General features: G+C 42.5%; 1 protein-coding gene across 4 annotated transcripts in view; it reads right to left on the minus strand.

Moving 5' to 3' along the window:
- SLC6A2 (solute carrier family 6 member 2) overlaps positions 1 to 16,600 on the minus strand; it is a 48,062-nt gene that overhangs the window by 8,666 nt on the left and 22,796 nt on the right. For all 4 annotated transcript variants that reach the window (XM_034426525.3, XM_087877094.1, XM_034426526.3 and 1 more), the window contains 7 exons: positions 14,422 to 14,554; positions 12,644 to 12,778; positions 8,647 to 8,750; positions 5,169 to 5,293; positions 4,497 to 4,609; positions 3,583 to 3,711; positions 839 to 938 (listed from right to left, as the gene is read on the minus strand). In XM_034426525.3, coding sequence (XP_034282416.1) covers positions 839 to 938; positions 3,583 to 3,711; positions 4,497 to 4,609; positions 5,169 to 5,293; positions 8,647 to 8,750; positions 12,644 to 12,778; positions 14,422 to 14,554 — 839 coding nt within the window. The remainder of the gene's footprint in view (positions 1 to 838; positions 939 to 3,582; positions 3,712 to 4,496; positions 4,610 to 5,168; positions 5,294 to 8,646; positions 8,751 to 12,643; positions 12,779 to 14,421; positions 14,555 to 16,600) is intronic.

The raw sequence follows: 16,600 nt of genomic DNA on the forward strand, positions 1-16,600 counted from the left end.
TGGCCTGAGTTATGGCTATGTACACATCGGGAAAGTCAAGTCTGCCTTTGTGTGGATTAATCTCCCAATGCCTCTTTTTTATACCAGTGGCTCTACGTTTTGGTCCAGGGCGTGTTGACATACAGGAGCCATTCTGAAGGCAAAATATTATTCTCAGATGTTGAGTGGACATTCCTCCCAAAAACTAAAACGAAGAAGACTGTGCAATGGAAGATAAGCTCTTTCTGATGGTTTCTACAGACAGGAATGCAGGTAGACCTTGACTTATGACTGTTTGTTAGAGCCTTTGAAGTTATGAGAATATTTGTATCTCAGGATTGAAATGAGAGGTCCCTGGTGCTCTCTGAGCTGGGTTGTTTTCTTGCAGATGTTTAATTATCCAAACTAGATAACATCATCAGTGCTAAAGTTAAGACACTGATGGTAATGAAACATCTGCAAGAAAAAAACTCAGCTCAGAGAGCACCAAGGACTCGTCAGTTCTCTTCTTCCTCCTCCTCTGCTTCTTCTTCTTCCTCCTCTTCCTCCACCTCCTTCTCCTCCTCTCCACAAACACCGCTCCCTTCTAGCACAGATGGTGTTCTCTAGTTGGATAATGAAATATCTGCAAGAAAACAACGAAGCTCAGAGAGCACCAAGGTACTCCTCAAATCCATGTGACCTTGGATGGATCCCCGCTATACTTCAGATACATCTTCCTCCTGAGGGAGTCTTGGGGCAGTTTTTTTCTGCAGGATTCATGAAGACTCTGGGAACAGTTTAAACTCAGCTTTGGGACAGACTCTCTGTCATCTCTGTCTCAAATAAAAGAGATGAACTTGCTCTCCTCACCACTCACCATAAAACCAGGAAACGCCGATGGCTTCCACCAAAACAGCAAACAAGATGGAGGTCCCAGCAGCGTAAGTATCCAGCAGAGTCAGTATGTAGATCCCCCCCTATATAAGATGAGAAGGAAACAGCTTGTAAAATAAGCTTGACCATCATTTCAAAAACACAGTGGAATGCTCCAAACTTGGGCCACTTAGAAATTATTTTGCCCGGTTCCTGAAATATATAAGCACCCATTTTAACAGTAGCAAAACATGAATGAACATCAGTAAGGACAGATGGGTGCAGGACGTGGTGGCTCAGTGGCTAAGACTCTGAACTTGTCAATTGAAAGGTCGGCAGTTCAGCGGTTCAAATCCCTAGTGCCGCGTAACGGGATGAGCTCCCATTATTTGTCCCAGTTTTTGCCAACCTAGCAGTTCGAAAGCACGTAAAAAATGCAAGTAGAAAAATAGGGACCACCTTTGGTGGGAAGGTAACAGCATTCTGTGCGCCTTTGGCATTGAGTCATGCCGGCCACACGACCATGGAGACATCTTTGGACAGCGCTGGCTCTTCGGCTTTGAAACGGAGATGAGCACCGCCCCCTAGAGTCGGGAACGACTAGCACATATGTGCGAGGGGAACCTTTACCTTTACCTTAAGGACAGATGGAATATAACATAGTCCCAATGGATCTTTTTCATCCTTTGATGCACGACAAGGTCTTATTTTTAAAACCAAAATTTTAAAAGTCTATGGAGATTCTCAGTCATGGTTCTCCCAAAAGTGCTTCCCCACCCCATCCCAAAAAGGCAACTGGACTGGCTTTGTTTTTCCTTGAAGACCTTTCGCTTCTCATCCAAGAAGCTTCTTTTGTTCTTCAGAAACGTCTTCAAGGAAAAAACAAAGGAAGTCCAGTTGCCTTTTTTTTTAAAAAAAAAAAAAGCACCTTTGGGAAACCAAATGGTTGTTCTGGCTCTCGGGGTTCCTCTCGTTCGTTTTGTGACCCAGATGGAGTTGTGCCATTTTCAATTGTTTGGTTTTTAAATCTGTGTATCGTATGTCTTTATCCCTTACTGTAAAAATAAGGACATTATCAGCAAGAATCCCTTGGGAGTTGGGCGGCATAGAAATGCGACTAAATAAATAAATAAATAAATAAATAAATAAATAAATAAATAAATGCAAGAAAGTAACAGTAACAGAGTTGGAAGGGATCTTGGAGGTTATCTAGTCCAACCCCCTGTACAGGAGACCTGTACTAGGGATTCGAACTGCCGAACTGCCAACCTTTCTGATCGACAAGCTCGGCTGCTGCAGATACAGGAGGCAAACAAGAGGTGAGTTCAAATGGACCTCACACACACACACACACACACAATTTTACATCAACATTTAACAAATGCACAAAGAGGAAGAAAGCTTTATTTATAGAATCGTTCAATTTATTTTGTAAAACATCATTTTAGTCAGTGGTGGGATTCAGCCAGTTCGCACCAGTTCGGGAGAACCGGTTGTTAACTATCTGAGCAATTTGGCAAACTGGTTGTTGGAAGAAATCATTAGGGCAGAGAACCGGTTGTTAAATTACTTGAATCCCACCACTGATCTTAGGGTAAAACCTAAGGAAACTATATCCATAAAGCGTCAATGAAATGAAATAATTAAGCTACAAGCAAATCAATTCTTACAAGGTAAGAACATTCAACATAAAAGGCATGCCAGATAGGTAACAGATCACCACACTGACAGCTGGGGAAGAAAGGAGAAAAACATTTAGGTAGGCATAAATATTCCCTACATATCTGAAAATGAGGAAAATGCGCATTAGGAAAAGGACGTTCTAGGAAGAGTGAGCACCACCAACTCAGACAAGCCTGAGATAAGATTTAGATGTTGCGCATCAAACCCCTTTTAACTATTGGTCAAGCTGTTGGAACTGGGCCTGCACACTTAACACACCTCCATGGGGTCCCTGGAACTCTCTAAGCTTGGTGGTTTCCTTGCAGATGTTTTATGACCCAAGTGGGTAACATCATTGATGCTAGAAGGGAGGAGATAACCGCTGATAAGGTTACCCAGTTGAATAATGAAATGTCTGCAAGAAAATCACCAAGCTGAGAAAGGACCAAGGAGGAGGGAGGGAGGGAGGGAGGGAGGGAGGGAGGGAGGGAGGGAGGAAGGAAGGAAGGAAGGAAGGAAGGAAGGAAGGAAGGAAGGAAGGAAGGAAGGAAGGAAGGAAGGAAGGAAAGTTCAGCATCTTTTGGGATATCACAATATTATCAGCGTGATTTCAAGGTGGAAGGGAGGGAGGGAGGGAGGGAGGGAGGAGGAGGGGAGGGAAGAATATAGAGGGAGGGAGGGAAGAATATAGAGGGAGGGAAGGGAGGGAGGGTGGGAGGGAGGGAAGAAGAGAAGGAGGAGTGGGAGGGACGGAGGGAGGGAGGGAGGGAGGGAGGGAGAAGAAGGGGAGGGAAGGGAAGAATATAGAGGGAGGGAAGGGAGGGAGGAGGGGAGGGAGGGAAGAAGAGAAGGAGGAGGGGAGGGAGGGAGGGAGGGATGAAGGGAGGGAGGGATATCATACATGATGTTACCTACTTGGATAATGAAACATCTGCAAGAAAATAATATTTGTCTTCAGAGAACACCAACGATCCCCCAGTTCAACCCTGAGCTACAAATATTCTCTTCTATTGGTACTAACACACCTCCACCTCCATTTCTTTTCATTTCCCTGGCAAAGGCATGCCTTCCAAAGAGTTCACTTACATTGGATACGCACAAGAGAGAAAGGAGGAAGGTGCCAATACAGACAGCAAGTGTGAACAGCTTTCTGTTTCTCTTCAGGATCTGGAAATCATCTGCCAAACCGGTAATGACCGCTTCCATGCCACCCATCTGAGTTGGGGAGAAAGAGAAGATGGAAGTGTCGTCAAAAGTTGGCAGCCTAAGAATGGGCAGTTTGGAGCAAAGCAACATTCACCTCCTGCGTCATACAGTTCTAATGCTGGTTAGTCAAGGTCTGTACAGGGGCATCTTTAGGGTTGGTTAAAACAATAAAGATGGCAGCCTGAATAGTGGATGTTTGTTTATATGAAGTGTGCATCCACACACAAAAAACAGTGGTCAAACCACATCATCTTAGCTATATTCTGCAAATTTTCCCTCCCCTGTCTCTTTAGATATATATCAGTGACATTTTTGTAGACCTACAAGCAAAACTGAAATAGATCATTCTAGAATTAAAATGGAGTGGTGCGGTGGCCCAGAGGTGGAGCACTCCCCTCACATGCAGGAGGCTGTGAGTTTGATCCTAGGTAGAGGCAGATATTTCTCTCTCTGGCCTCATACTGAGAATAGATCTGCTGAGCAAAACTCCGCATTGGTGACAGGAAGGGCATCCGGCCATTAAAACACTGTGCTAGCTCCATTCGGTTGCCCAGACTCCACCCCGCAAGGGATTATGGGGTCATTAAATGAGGATCATTCTATCCTCTCTAAGTGGTTTACAGAGTCAGCATATTGCCCCCAACCATCTGGGTCCTCATTTTACCCACCTCGGAAGGGTGGAAGGCTGAGTTAACCTTGAGCCGGTCAGGATCGAACTGCTGGCAGTCGGCAGAATTAGCCAGCAATACTGCATTCTAACCACTGCACCATCACGGTTCTTACAGAATACTTACAGAACTGTCTATGCCCAGGCTAAGGAGCATTATAAAAAACACAATTGCCCAAAACGTTGATCCGTTGAGAGTTGAAATAGCTTCTGGATAAAGGATGAAAACCAGCCCAGCTCCTAAGAAACAAGAACATTTGGGTTTCCCGATTTCATAAACTTAAGATATTAAAACATGCATTTCCCGATTTTATAAACTTAAGCTTTAAATACTTCAATCAACGTAAACGTGTGTAACTGTTCCACACCGTCCCTTCTCTTTGCCTTGATCCGGTTGAAGACGCATAATAGCTTTTGTTGTTGTAATACTTGTGACTGGTCAATAGGTGTCACTATGTCCCACCCTTCTGAAGTCATCCCTACCCTGAAATATATCTCTGAATTCAGTTTAGAATAAGATTTTGTGCTTTTTTTTCTTTTTCTGCTTCTTCTTCTTCTTTTTTTTTTAAAAGAAAACATAGAATAAGACCCACAAGATTCTCAGAAATTTATTTCAGAGGATAAGTTATCTTTTCGACATTTCTGGACACGTCTAGTTTTTTTAAAAACCAGGAACTCTTCTTATACCACAAAGAGGCGAATAGATGAGCCAACAAATAACTCAGGATTTTTTTTTATTTTTTTTTATGGGAAACCGTTCATTGAAACAGATGGGGTTGTATGGAAGAAACCCCCTTACCTTCTGTAGCCACATCTTTAATGCTGACTTTGTATATATGAGCCATGTAGCCCAAGATAGAAAAAATTGCAAAGCCAGAAATGAAACTGGTGACACAGTTGATTGTGCTAGTCATCAGTGCATCCCTAGGAGGAGAACCAAAAATTGAGAAGAAGAAAAAAAGAGGATAATAAGGAAAAGGCATTTTCAAAATTTTTAAAGAAAAAAAAAAGCTGGCTTCAGTGACTTTTTTGTAGACCCACAAGCAAAACTGAAATAGATGAATCTATATATTTAGAGATTGTCTATATTTATATCTATATGCTATATATTTCTCCCTTTCCCCCCCCTTCACATTTACTTAGCATTTTAGGGGCCAAGCTGATGTTGATGACATCATATACCAATAGGATTTGAATACCATTTGTCTGAAGTGTTGTAGGGTTTCCTGCCTAAGCAGGGGGTTGGACTAGAAGACCTCCAAGGTCCCTTCCAACTCTGATATTCTATTCTATTCTATTCTATTCTATTCTATTCTATTCTATTCTATTCTATTCTATTCTATTCTATTCTATTCTATTCTTTTGCATTCTATTCTATTCAATTCTATTCTTTTGCATTCAATTCAATTCTATTCTTTTGCATTCTATTCTATTGCATTCTATTCTATTATTTTGCATTCTATTCTATTCTATTCTATTCTAATTCTGGATTAGTTTGTCAGGCAACATTCAAAACAGCGGGTTAAAGAGGAAGCAAGAATCGTGAGTGAAGTGAGGAAACAAGCAAGATCTGGGATAAAATATTATTTTCATTTTTAATTTTTTTTAATTTTGTTTTATTTCATTTGCTTTGATTTCAGATTATTTCAGAATCCGAATTCAAAAAGCCTGATCCATTTTTTTAAAAAAAGTAACTTGGATTAACTAGTCTCACCAGTAATTTGGAACTGAGCTGATTCTACAGAGGAATTATTGAGTCTGTCATCTGCGCCTCCATAACTGTCTGGTTTGGTTCTGCAACCCAACAAGACAGACCCAGACTTCAGAGGATAATTAGAACTGCAGAAAAAACAATGGCTACCAACCTGCCTTCCATTGAGGATCTGTATACTGCACAAGTCAAAAAGAGGGCTGGGAAAATATCTACAGACCCCTCGCATCCTGGACATAAACTGTTTCAACTCCTACCCTCAAAATGATGCCATAGAGCACTGCACACCAGAACAACTAGACACAAGGACAGTTTTTCCCCCGAACACCATCACTCTGCTAAACAACTAATTCCCTCAACACTGTCAAACTGTTACTAAGTCTGCATTAATCTTCTCATCATTCCTATCACACATCTCCTCCCACTTACTGTATGACTAACTTGTATGATTCGATTGCTTATTTGTACCCTATGACTATCATTAAGTGTTGTACCTTATGATTCTTGATGAACGTATCTTTTCTTTTTATGTACACGGAGAGCATATGACAAATTGCTTCTGCGTCCACTCACACTTGGCCAATAAAGAATTCAACTCTACTAAACAAGTCAAGACCAAATCTTTCCACTTATCTGAGAAGCAAATGTTGTTTTTGAGGGTTGTTGTTGTTTTAAAGAGAAATAAATATTTCAGAAGGAGAGCAAATTTACTCTTATTTGGCAAGGAAAGAAAAACAGTAGCAAAACACCAGAAGTTGCATCCGAATGATCACCCAACAAGTTAACACAATTGAGAAAACTGCCTTTCAGAGAATGTCATCCTGCCTTCAACAGAACTTGGGTGAAGTTGCCTTCTCATTTTTTGTGTGTGCGTTTTAAAACGTTGTACGGTAAATTTACTCCGATTACAGGGGTAAAAGCAATTACGCCGGAAATGTTTCATTTCTCTCTCTCTTTTTTTCCAACGGCGGGCATCCTAGTGATTGGCTACAATTAATGGCAATCTGATTCCAAAGGCAGATGGCTGTCATTAGGATAAGCGTGTGTGATTAGAGGTGTCATGACTATTGCATGATGCACATCTCAAGTGACCTCACCAAATTCTAATCGAAAGCAAACTATCAGGATGCTGAAACGAAAACATGGATTCAGTTCTGCATAACAGGTGCAGGAATTCTCACAATAGAATAAACCTAACGATGAAAATTCTTACTTTGAATGAAATTTGGGTTTGTTTGCCCATCCACCACAAATATCGAGCCTTTCCCCCCCCCACACACACATACATTTTCTTTTAATGTGATGGAAAAGAAATGGCTTATGATCCCTCTTCTTGGGTAGCTCTTTGGGGTTTGAAGTTTTGATGGAACAATGTTCTTCAAATCTCATAGTTATGGGGTATATGGCAAAGGAGACGTGTCTAATCCAGGTGTCAGCAACCTGCGGCTCCAGAGCCGCTTGCAGCTCTTTGGCCCCTCTGCTGCGGCTCCCGGTCCCCCTCCCCTCCCAGTCACTTCTCGCTTGGCCTTAGAAATCCCAGAGATACAGAGTGGGGAGGGGGAGAGAGAGGGAGAGGGGGAGAGAGGGAGAGAGAACAAGCAGTTCTCTGCCCTAATAACTGGCTGGGTAGGCATGGCTAGGGGAGTCATGTGACTGGGTGGGAGTGAGTGACATTGAGTTGGCCACACCCACCCAGGTTTTGTGGCTCCTGTGTGTTTTTTTTTCTGTGGGAAATGGATCCAAATGGCTCTTTGAGTGCTTAAGGTTGCAGATCCCTGGTCTAATCAATCAGAGAACAGAATAACAGAGTTGGAAGGGACCTTGGAGGTCTTCCAGTCCAACCCTCTGCTGAAGTGGAAAACCTTATATATCATTTCACACAAATGGCTGTCCAGTCTCTTCTTAAAAGCCTCCACCCACAACTGCTGAAGGCAAGTGGTCCCACTGGTTCATTGTTCTCCCTGTCAGGAAATTTCTCCTTGGTTCTACGTTGTTTCTCTCCTTGATTAGTTTCCACCCATTGTTTGGTATCCTTTCCATCCTTTTGTAGTCTACAGTCTTCTTCTTCTTGCGCTATATCCGTCATCGGACGTTGGTGATCATGTTGGCGATCCTATTTTTATCAACAGCTTCATGGAAAAGTCTACAGTCTTCCCATCTTCTTTTACTTCCATGAAACCCCAAGGCATGGCATTGTGAGAGAGGGCCTTCCATGAGGCTTCTTTAGATCAGAAACGATGGGTGATGATGATGATGATGATGATGATGATGATGATGATGATGATGATGAACTGAACTCCGTTCGGTTGTATCCGACTCTTGGGGATTCTGTTGACCAGCTCTCTCTGATCTTGCACTACTTCTTGGAGTTGTTCTATGTTCTGGGTGGTGTCAGCTTTGATGTTATCCAGCCATCATGTTCTCTGATGGGCCTGGTTTCCTTTTGGTTCACTCTTATTTTCTAGCTAATGTCTTCTTATATGAAAATAGCTTTTTTTTTTAAAAAAAAAAAAACCAATAGAAAGATGAAAGATATGCACAACTTAATTAAACCAGCACAACTTACCTGTAACAATTGTTGTGGAATTCATTGTAGCTTGCAAAGGCAATTAAAACACCAAACCCAGCTCCGAGAGAGTAAAATATCTGTGTGGCAGCATCAATCCATACCTACATAAAGAGAATTCAGTGTGAATGCACTTTTAAGGTGCTTGTTTGTTTGTTTGTTTTTTGTGTGTTAAGGCACAAGAAAAATTGGACAAGAATACAGGTTGTCCTTGACTTACAACCATTTGTTTGGCAACTGTTTGAAGTCACAATGGCACTGAAAAAAGTGATTTATGACCAGTCCTCGTACCTAGGACCATCATAGCATCCCCATGTCATGTGATCAAAATTCAGATGATTGGCAACTTGTGTGCATTTTATGATATTTGCGGCATTCCAGGGTCACATGATTGGCAACTTTCCCAGCCAACTTCCAACAAGCCAATAAAGTCAACGGCGGGGGGGCGGGGGGGAAGGGAGCCAGATTTGCTTAACGACTGTGTGATTCACTTAAGAACCGGAGTAATTTGCTTAACAACCATGGCAAAAAAAAAAAAGGTTGTAAAATCAGGCGTGAGTCACTGAACACTGCCTTGCTTAGTAATGGAAATTCTACTCCCAATTGTGGTCATAAGTTAAGGACTTACCTGGTTCAGAAATTTCAAAAACTATCAGCGAAGCTTTTTTCAATGATGGAGTAAACCTGAATGATTGACTTTAGGACATTTTCTCCAGGGGTGAAATCTACTTACCTTCCCTACCGGTTCGGAAGTACATGCGCTGCCATCGTCACATGCAATTTTGGACCCTCTGTGCATGTGCAAAGCCTTCTGCACATGTGCAGAGGGTCAAAAGGCTATTGCTTAACGCATTGTAAGCCGCCTGAGTCTCCGGAGAAGGGCGGCATATAAATCAAATTAAAAAAAAAACAAAAACAAAAAACAGGTACTTGATGTCTGGGTGGGTGGGCAGAGCCTCGCACTGCCGCCGCTACCAGTTTGCCGAACCAAGCACCGCCGCTACCAGTTCACTGAACCAAGCGCCACCACTACCAGATTGTCTGAACAGGAGCGAACCGGTAGCATTTCACCCCTGATTTTCTCCCAGCTCAACTAAGAGCTGGATGGAAAGTGCCTTAAACGCTTGAAGAATGACAGGCCACAAGTCCAACAAAGGCATAAATAAATATTAACAAATACTGGGTTGATCCATTCTTCCGGAGAAGTCTCATTCTTATGCCGTCAATACGTCATGGTTCATCCATTCTCAGTGGGGGAAAAAATCACAGCATTGTTTCATCTTTCTTTACATTAACCCTGTGGAGAAATCTTCTCTGCTGATCATTCACAACAAAACATTCCCTCCTCAACTGTTTACTCTGCAGTAATGCTATTTAGTGACTTCACCAGCGACTCGTCCTGCCCAGGGTGACTGTCCCAAACTATTTTTACTTAACTAAATGTTTTTACAAGGAATGCCAGCCAGCCAGTCGGTCTCCCCTCTAAGCTCCAGTGTCGGCCTTGCTATGAATGTTGCTCTGGCCCAGGGTTGGCGTATGATGCTCACTTGCACATAATAAATTATAGATTTATAGTCTAAGGAAAAGAAAACAATTGGGGAACATCCACAGACACCAAGATGTTTGCAGGAAGCTCCTTCTGGAGAACAATGGCACAAAGCCACTCGCTCTTCCTGACAGGGCAGACTTGATTTGAGAAGCAACCGCTTCTGAAGAAGACATTCAATTTCAGACATCAGATTCCTGCTCCGCTAATGTTCCTTCCCTGCTGGAAGTTCCATGAAAATATGACCTCCCTTCCACAGAATCCTTTATCAATTGCTTAGTTCAAGATACCTTCAAGCATAAACGGCCGCTCCTCACCACAAAAATATATATGACCTCGTAGACGACCCTCACTCTGTCAAGGACCTTGGAGTACTCATCTCAAATGATCTAAGTGCCAGAGCTCACTGTAACAGCAATGCCAAAAAGGCGTTAAGAGTTGTCAACCTAATCTTGCAAAGCTTCTTCTCCGGTAACATTGTACTGCAAACTAGGGTATACAAAACCTTTGCTAGACCAATTCTCGAATACAGCTTGTCTTCCTGGAATTCACACTGTATATCAGATATTATTACAATTGAGAGAGTCCAGGGGTATTTCATGAGAAGAGCCCTCCACTCCTCTACTCACAACAGAATGCCTTATGCCACTGGGCTTGAAATTTTGGGCCTGGACAACCTAGAACTACGCTGCCTATGGTCTGACTTACACGTAGTACACAAAATTATCTGCCGCAACGTCCTACCTGTCAATGACTACTTCAGCTTCAACTACAATAATACACAAGCACACAATAGATACAAACCCAAGGTAAACCGCTCCAAACTCGATTGCAGAAAATACGACTTCAGCAACAGAGTGGTCAATGCCTGGAATGCTCTACCAGACTGTGATTTCTTTCCCAAACCCCCAAAACTTTAACCTTAGACTGTCTACTGTTGACCTCACCCCATTCCTAAGAGTCTGTAAGGGGCATGCATAAGTGCACCAGCGTGCCTACTGTCCCTGTCCTACTGTCTCCATTTATTTATCTCCATTTATTATGTTCATATTTATGTTTATACTTATGCCTGTTATCTTTTACATATTTGAGAAACTAAATAAATAAAAACAAAAAGAATGCTAGAATGCCAAGATGTGGAATGTGATGTCACAACACATGCAATCTCCCCTCTTTCTTACTTGGGTTTACAACGTTGCACACAAGGACTTAAAAGGCCAGAGTTTGCAACACAATATTGGGGGGGGGTGTTTCATCATTTGGCCCCTTTGCTCCAACCGCGGAATGAGCTTCTGTCCATTCAAAATGTTATGAATCATCATTTTCTTAATAACTTTCAGCAACCGAAGACATAGAACGTAGAATAACAGGGTTAAAGGTCTTCTAGTCCAACCCCTTGCTCAACCAGGAGACTCTATACCATTTCGGACAAATGGCTGTCCAGTCTCTTCTTGAAAACCTTCATCCAGTGATGGAGCACCCACAACTTCTGTGGAAGCAAGCCATTCCATTGATTGAATTGTTTCCAGTGGCAGGAAATTTTCTCCTTAGTTCTAGGATGAATCTCTTTTTGATAAGCTTCCACCCACTACTTCTTGTCCTCAGTTGCTTTGGAGAATAGGTTGACCCCCTTTTCTTTGTGGCAGCCCCTCAAGTCCTGGAAGGCTTTATCTAATTCACCCCTAGCCTTTCTCTTCATTCAGACTAGACCAGTGGTGGTGAACCTTTTACTCACCGAGTGCCAAAAAGGTACGCACTTTGCTTATGCGCGGCACCTCCCCTGGGCACTGTGCATGAAACCACACCATCTGCGCATATGCACAGCTTTCACATGGCTCCCCCCATGCACTGTGTGTGGAACTGCACCATCTGTGCATGTGTATGTCTTTCGCTCATGCGCACGCTGCACGCAGGTACTTGCACACAAATGCGCATGCATGCACAGGAGAGCTCCAAAGACCAGCTGGGCCTCTGGAATTGCACACATGCGCACCAGAGGCCCGTACTGGGCCACGTGCACATGCATAGCTGCAGGTGAGTTGGGCAACAGCTCGTGTGCCTGGAAAGATGGCTCTGCGTGTCACCTCGGCCATGCGCGCCATAGGTTCATCATCACAGGACTAGATAACAAGGCTGCCTGAGAGATTATTATCCCAACTAGAATTGGAGAGGTTCATACTTTAATGCAGACTGTCCTAGTTACTTCTGAAATGCTTTGCTGGGATATTCAAACCAAGAAAAATAAATAAGGCATCTTTAAATCACGCTGGCTTTTCAATATGATATTTGATAATAATAAGTCACTGATAAGTCAGTTACAAATCTCACGAGGAGACCAAATGGTCAAAGGAGATTTCCTTTGATCTCTTCATGAGAATCGTAACTACAATCATTCCGGGAATGGGAATTTAACAGCTGAGAGCGCAGACAGTAGGAGGGTAGAAGGCTTACTTGAGCTTCTTTCAATCGTCCAAAATCGATGTTGAGATACGCCTTGATTCCCTCATATGCACCAGGCAAAGTTAGCCCATGGATTAGCAGCACAGACAACACAACGTAAGGCAATGTCGCAGTTATCCATACAACCTGTAAGGCCAAACACATGAAAACAATAGGATCCATCCATCAACAGTAAATGTTGATTAAAAATGCAAGTCTCTATTAGGAGCACAGAAAGCTGTTATCGCTTCAACCAGATTATTTGTTTTACTTCGTCTAGTATGGTTGATATGAGAGTCTCCATGGCTTCAAAAAAAAATTATCTTCCATAATTTATTCTGCATTATATCCAAGATAGCACACCCATTTGCATCCCTTGAATAATATCTCATGTAGAGTTACCATATCTGGGATATATAAAATTCGTGATCTTCACTTCATACCTGTTAAGAACAGGGGTGAAATCCAGCAGGTTCTTACAGGTTCTGGAGAACCGGTAGCGGAAATTTTGAGTAGTTCAGAAAACCGGCAAATACCACCTCTGGCTGGCCCCAGAGTGGGGAGGGAATGGAGATTTTGCAATATCCTTCCCCTGCGACGCCCACCAAGCCACACCCACAGAACCGGTACTAAAAGAATTTGGATTTCACCACTGCTTAAGAACATTCTACCAGCGTCGATGTCTATGGAGATTCTCAACCGTTCAGGACATGGTTAGCGAGAAAGTGCTTTTTCCAAAAGGCAACTGGACTTCCTTGGGTTTTTTTTTTCTTTGAAAACATTCCACTTCTCATCCAAGATGCTTCTTCAGTTCTAACTGAAGAACAGTGAAAACTAAAGAATTTCATTCTTGGATGAGAAGCAAAATGTTTTCAAAGATGAACACCAAAAAAGTCCAGTTGCCTTTTGGAAAAAGCACCTTTGGGACAGTGGTGAAATCCAATTTTTTTTTTACTACCGGTTCTGTGGGCGTGGCTTGGTGGGTGTGGCTTGGTGGGCGTGGCAGGGGAAGGATACTGCAAAATCTCCATTCCCACCCCACTCTAGGAGAAGCATACTGCAAAATCCCCATTCCCACCCCACTCTAGGGGAAGGATATTGCAAAATCTCCATTCCCACCCCACTCTGGGGCCAGCCAGAGTTGGCATTTGCCGGTTCTCCAAACTGCTCAAAATTTCTGCTACCGGTTCTCCGAACTACTCAAAATTTCCATTACCAGTTCTCCAGAACCTGTCAGAGCCTGCTGGATTTCACCCCTGCTTTGGGACTACCACCATTGAGTGATCATCTGGACTTTTGGCTGCCTTGATCTGGTAATCCTAATTTTATTAGGAAAATATCTATCATTGGTATACCATGTTTCCCTGAAAATAAGACCTCCCTGGATAATAAGCCCAATCGGGCTTTTGAGTGCATGCGCTAAAATAAGCCCCTCCGAAAACAAGCCCTCCCCAAAAATAAGCCGTCCCGAAAATATTTAAATGCATGCACAGCTGGTCCCCGCCATTTCCTCAGGTTAGGGTTAGGGAGACAGAGCTGGAAATCAGGTAAGACGGCAAGTGGAGCCCCGTCTTGTTCCACACGCTCCAAAATAATAAAACCTCCCCAAAAATAAGGCCAAGCACTTATTTTTGGGTTCAAAAAAAAAATATAAAACAGGGTCTTATTTTCGGGGAAACACGGTAATATAGTATGATAATTCCGTACTGCTTCTGGCTATCCAAATGGAATCAAACCCATACATTAAAGTTTTAAGTTAAAGACGAACAAAGAAACAAACATTCTCCTACCTTTCCAGAGGTCTTCACACCTTTCCACAGGCTAAAAAACAGGATTATGACTACCACCAAGAGGCACAACACCAGCTGCCACCGAGGCTGGCCGATTTCATGAATCCCACGGCTAATTTGTAAAACTCTCCGCCTATTCAAAGAGAGAAGAGGAAGAATCAGATCATCTAATATGGTGGGAGAACGTGGTTGTCAATCCCGATTCTCCACTGAAAGCCACCACCTACTCTAACTGGGATGAGCGAAATCATGTTCAGAATCAAGGTTTCCCCTTTTTGAGAGAAACAAAAAAATAAAAGAGAAGGAAGTAACATGTCGTTCCATTGATTTGGGCACTTAGTCACAAAGTTTCCAAAGAGGAGGAATTTCCCCCAGAGATAATTCACTCTCCAAGAAGTTTAGGATAGTCCATACATTGATCTTGATGCTACAAAGATCACCGTCAGTGTTAAACACAATGAATTATCATCTTTTCCACTAAGGTGTCTGTACAATTTGTAAAGTTCTGAAGCACTAGTATACACCTGGGAGATTTGCATTAATCAGAACTTTAAGGCAACCGAAGTCAAAACATCTGTATAGGTATCTTCTACCACAGGGATACTCTCAGTCATGGAAGTTAAGAATGACCTATGATTGTGAAACTGACACTGAGAAGTATCAAAGGTGCTTTTCCAAAAGACAACTGGACTTTCTTGCTTTTTTTTCCCCTTAAAAACATTTCACTTCTTATCCAAGAAGCTTCTTCAGTGCTCCTTCTCCAAGACACTTCTTCAGTTCTTCTTCTCCTTCACTGAAGGAGAAGCTTCTTGGATGAGAAGCGAAACATTTTCAAGAAAATAAACAAGAACTCTTGGTTTTTTCCTTGAAAACATTTTGCTCCTTATCCAAGACGCTTCTTCAGTTCTTCTTCTCCTTCACTGAAGGAGAAGCTTCTTGGATGAGAAGCGAAACATTTTCAAGAAAATAAACAAGAACTCTTGGTTTTTTCCTTGAAAATATTTTGCTCCTTCTCCAAGACGCTTCTTCAGTTCTTCTTCTCCTTCACTGAAGAAGAAGCTTCTTGGATGAGAAGTGAAACGTTTTTAAGGAAGAAAAACAACAACAGCAACAAAGTCCAGTTGCCTTTTGGAAAAGCGTCTTTGGGACAAGCATGACCCGGATGATTGATAAGCCTCCATAGAAATTTGCCATTGAGAAGATGTTATTCCGGGCCAGTCCACGGTGACTCAAATCCTACACAGGGATCTTGAGCAGAGGACCTCTGCTGCACCCCAAATAATCTTTGTTGGGTGGCATTGCTTAAGAGGATATCTTAAAAGTAGACAAAATCCTCCAGCGTTTCTAGAGATACAACAGGGTTCTTTCAAGAATGCATCAGAAGAATGATGTTTGAGGAGTTGATAAGCAAGACTTTGTCATTGGAGGTAGAAGGATGGGTCTCTGGTTGTCTCCCCAGGGTGGGCTCTGTTTCTCTCTCTGTGACCAATACTGAAAGCATACTCTTTAGGAAGTGAAGCCTAAACAGGAAGCAGAATTTAAAAGAACATGACGTGCCTTCATGGGTTGGACTGCCTTTGTTTTGCCCATCGTGGTCTTTAGGATGGAGCCAGAAATAATAAACGTAGACACTCGGCTCCAAAACAGAAAGGACGGAGGTCTACAGATCTCAGGCATCCATTTAGCAAAGTCGGACTTTGAGGTCAAAATACTTCCAAGGAGTATCCTCATTTTAAGACAGTTTTGGATAACCTTTCTAGAAGGCAGGAAGCTATCTATGGAGCACCACCATAGATTGAATGCCAAACTGTATAGGTGCATTCACTTTTATTGCCTGATATGTCACTTCTGTTATTTTTAGACAGCTTTCTCCCTCCCTCCCTCCCTCCCTCCCTCCCTCCCTCTCTCTTTCTCTTCCTCTCTCTCTTTGCAATGTCTCTTCCACTCTCAATGCTCTCTCGCTCTCTTCTAAATTTTGATTTCGCAAAGCATGGCAAACAAACAAAGCATCGTCATCAAGAAAAATAAGCAAAAAAACCCAAAACTGAACAAAACAAAACAAACCAGAAATGACATAAGACCCAAGAAACTCCATAAATGCATCTGTAGATATAAATACATTTGTTTTGAAGTTTCTCAGACATTTTCTTTCTCTGCCCTGTGAAAGAGTTTCTAGCTT

This window comes from Pantherophis guttatus, chromosome 11, assembly GCF_059756535.1.
Source record: "Pantherophis guttatus breed Tessera chromosome 11, ASM5975653v1, whole genome shotgun sequence".
Lineage (NCBI taxonomy): Eukaryota > Metazoa > Chordata > Lepidosauria > Squamata > Colubridae > Pantherophis > Pantherophis guttatus.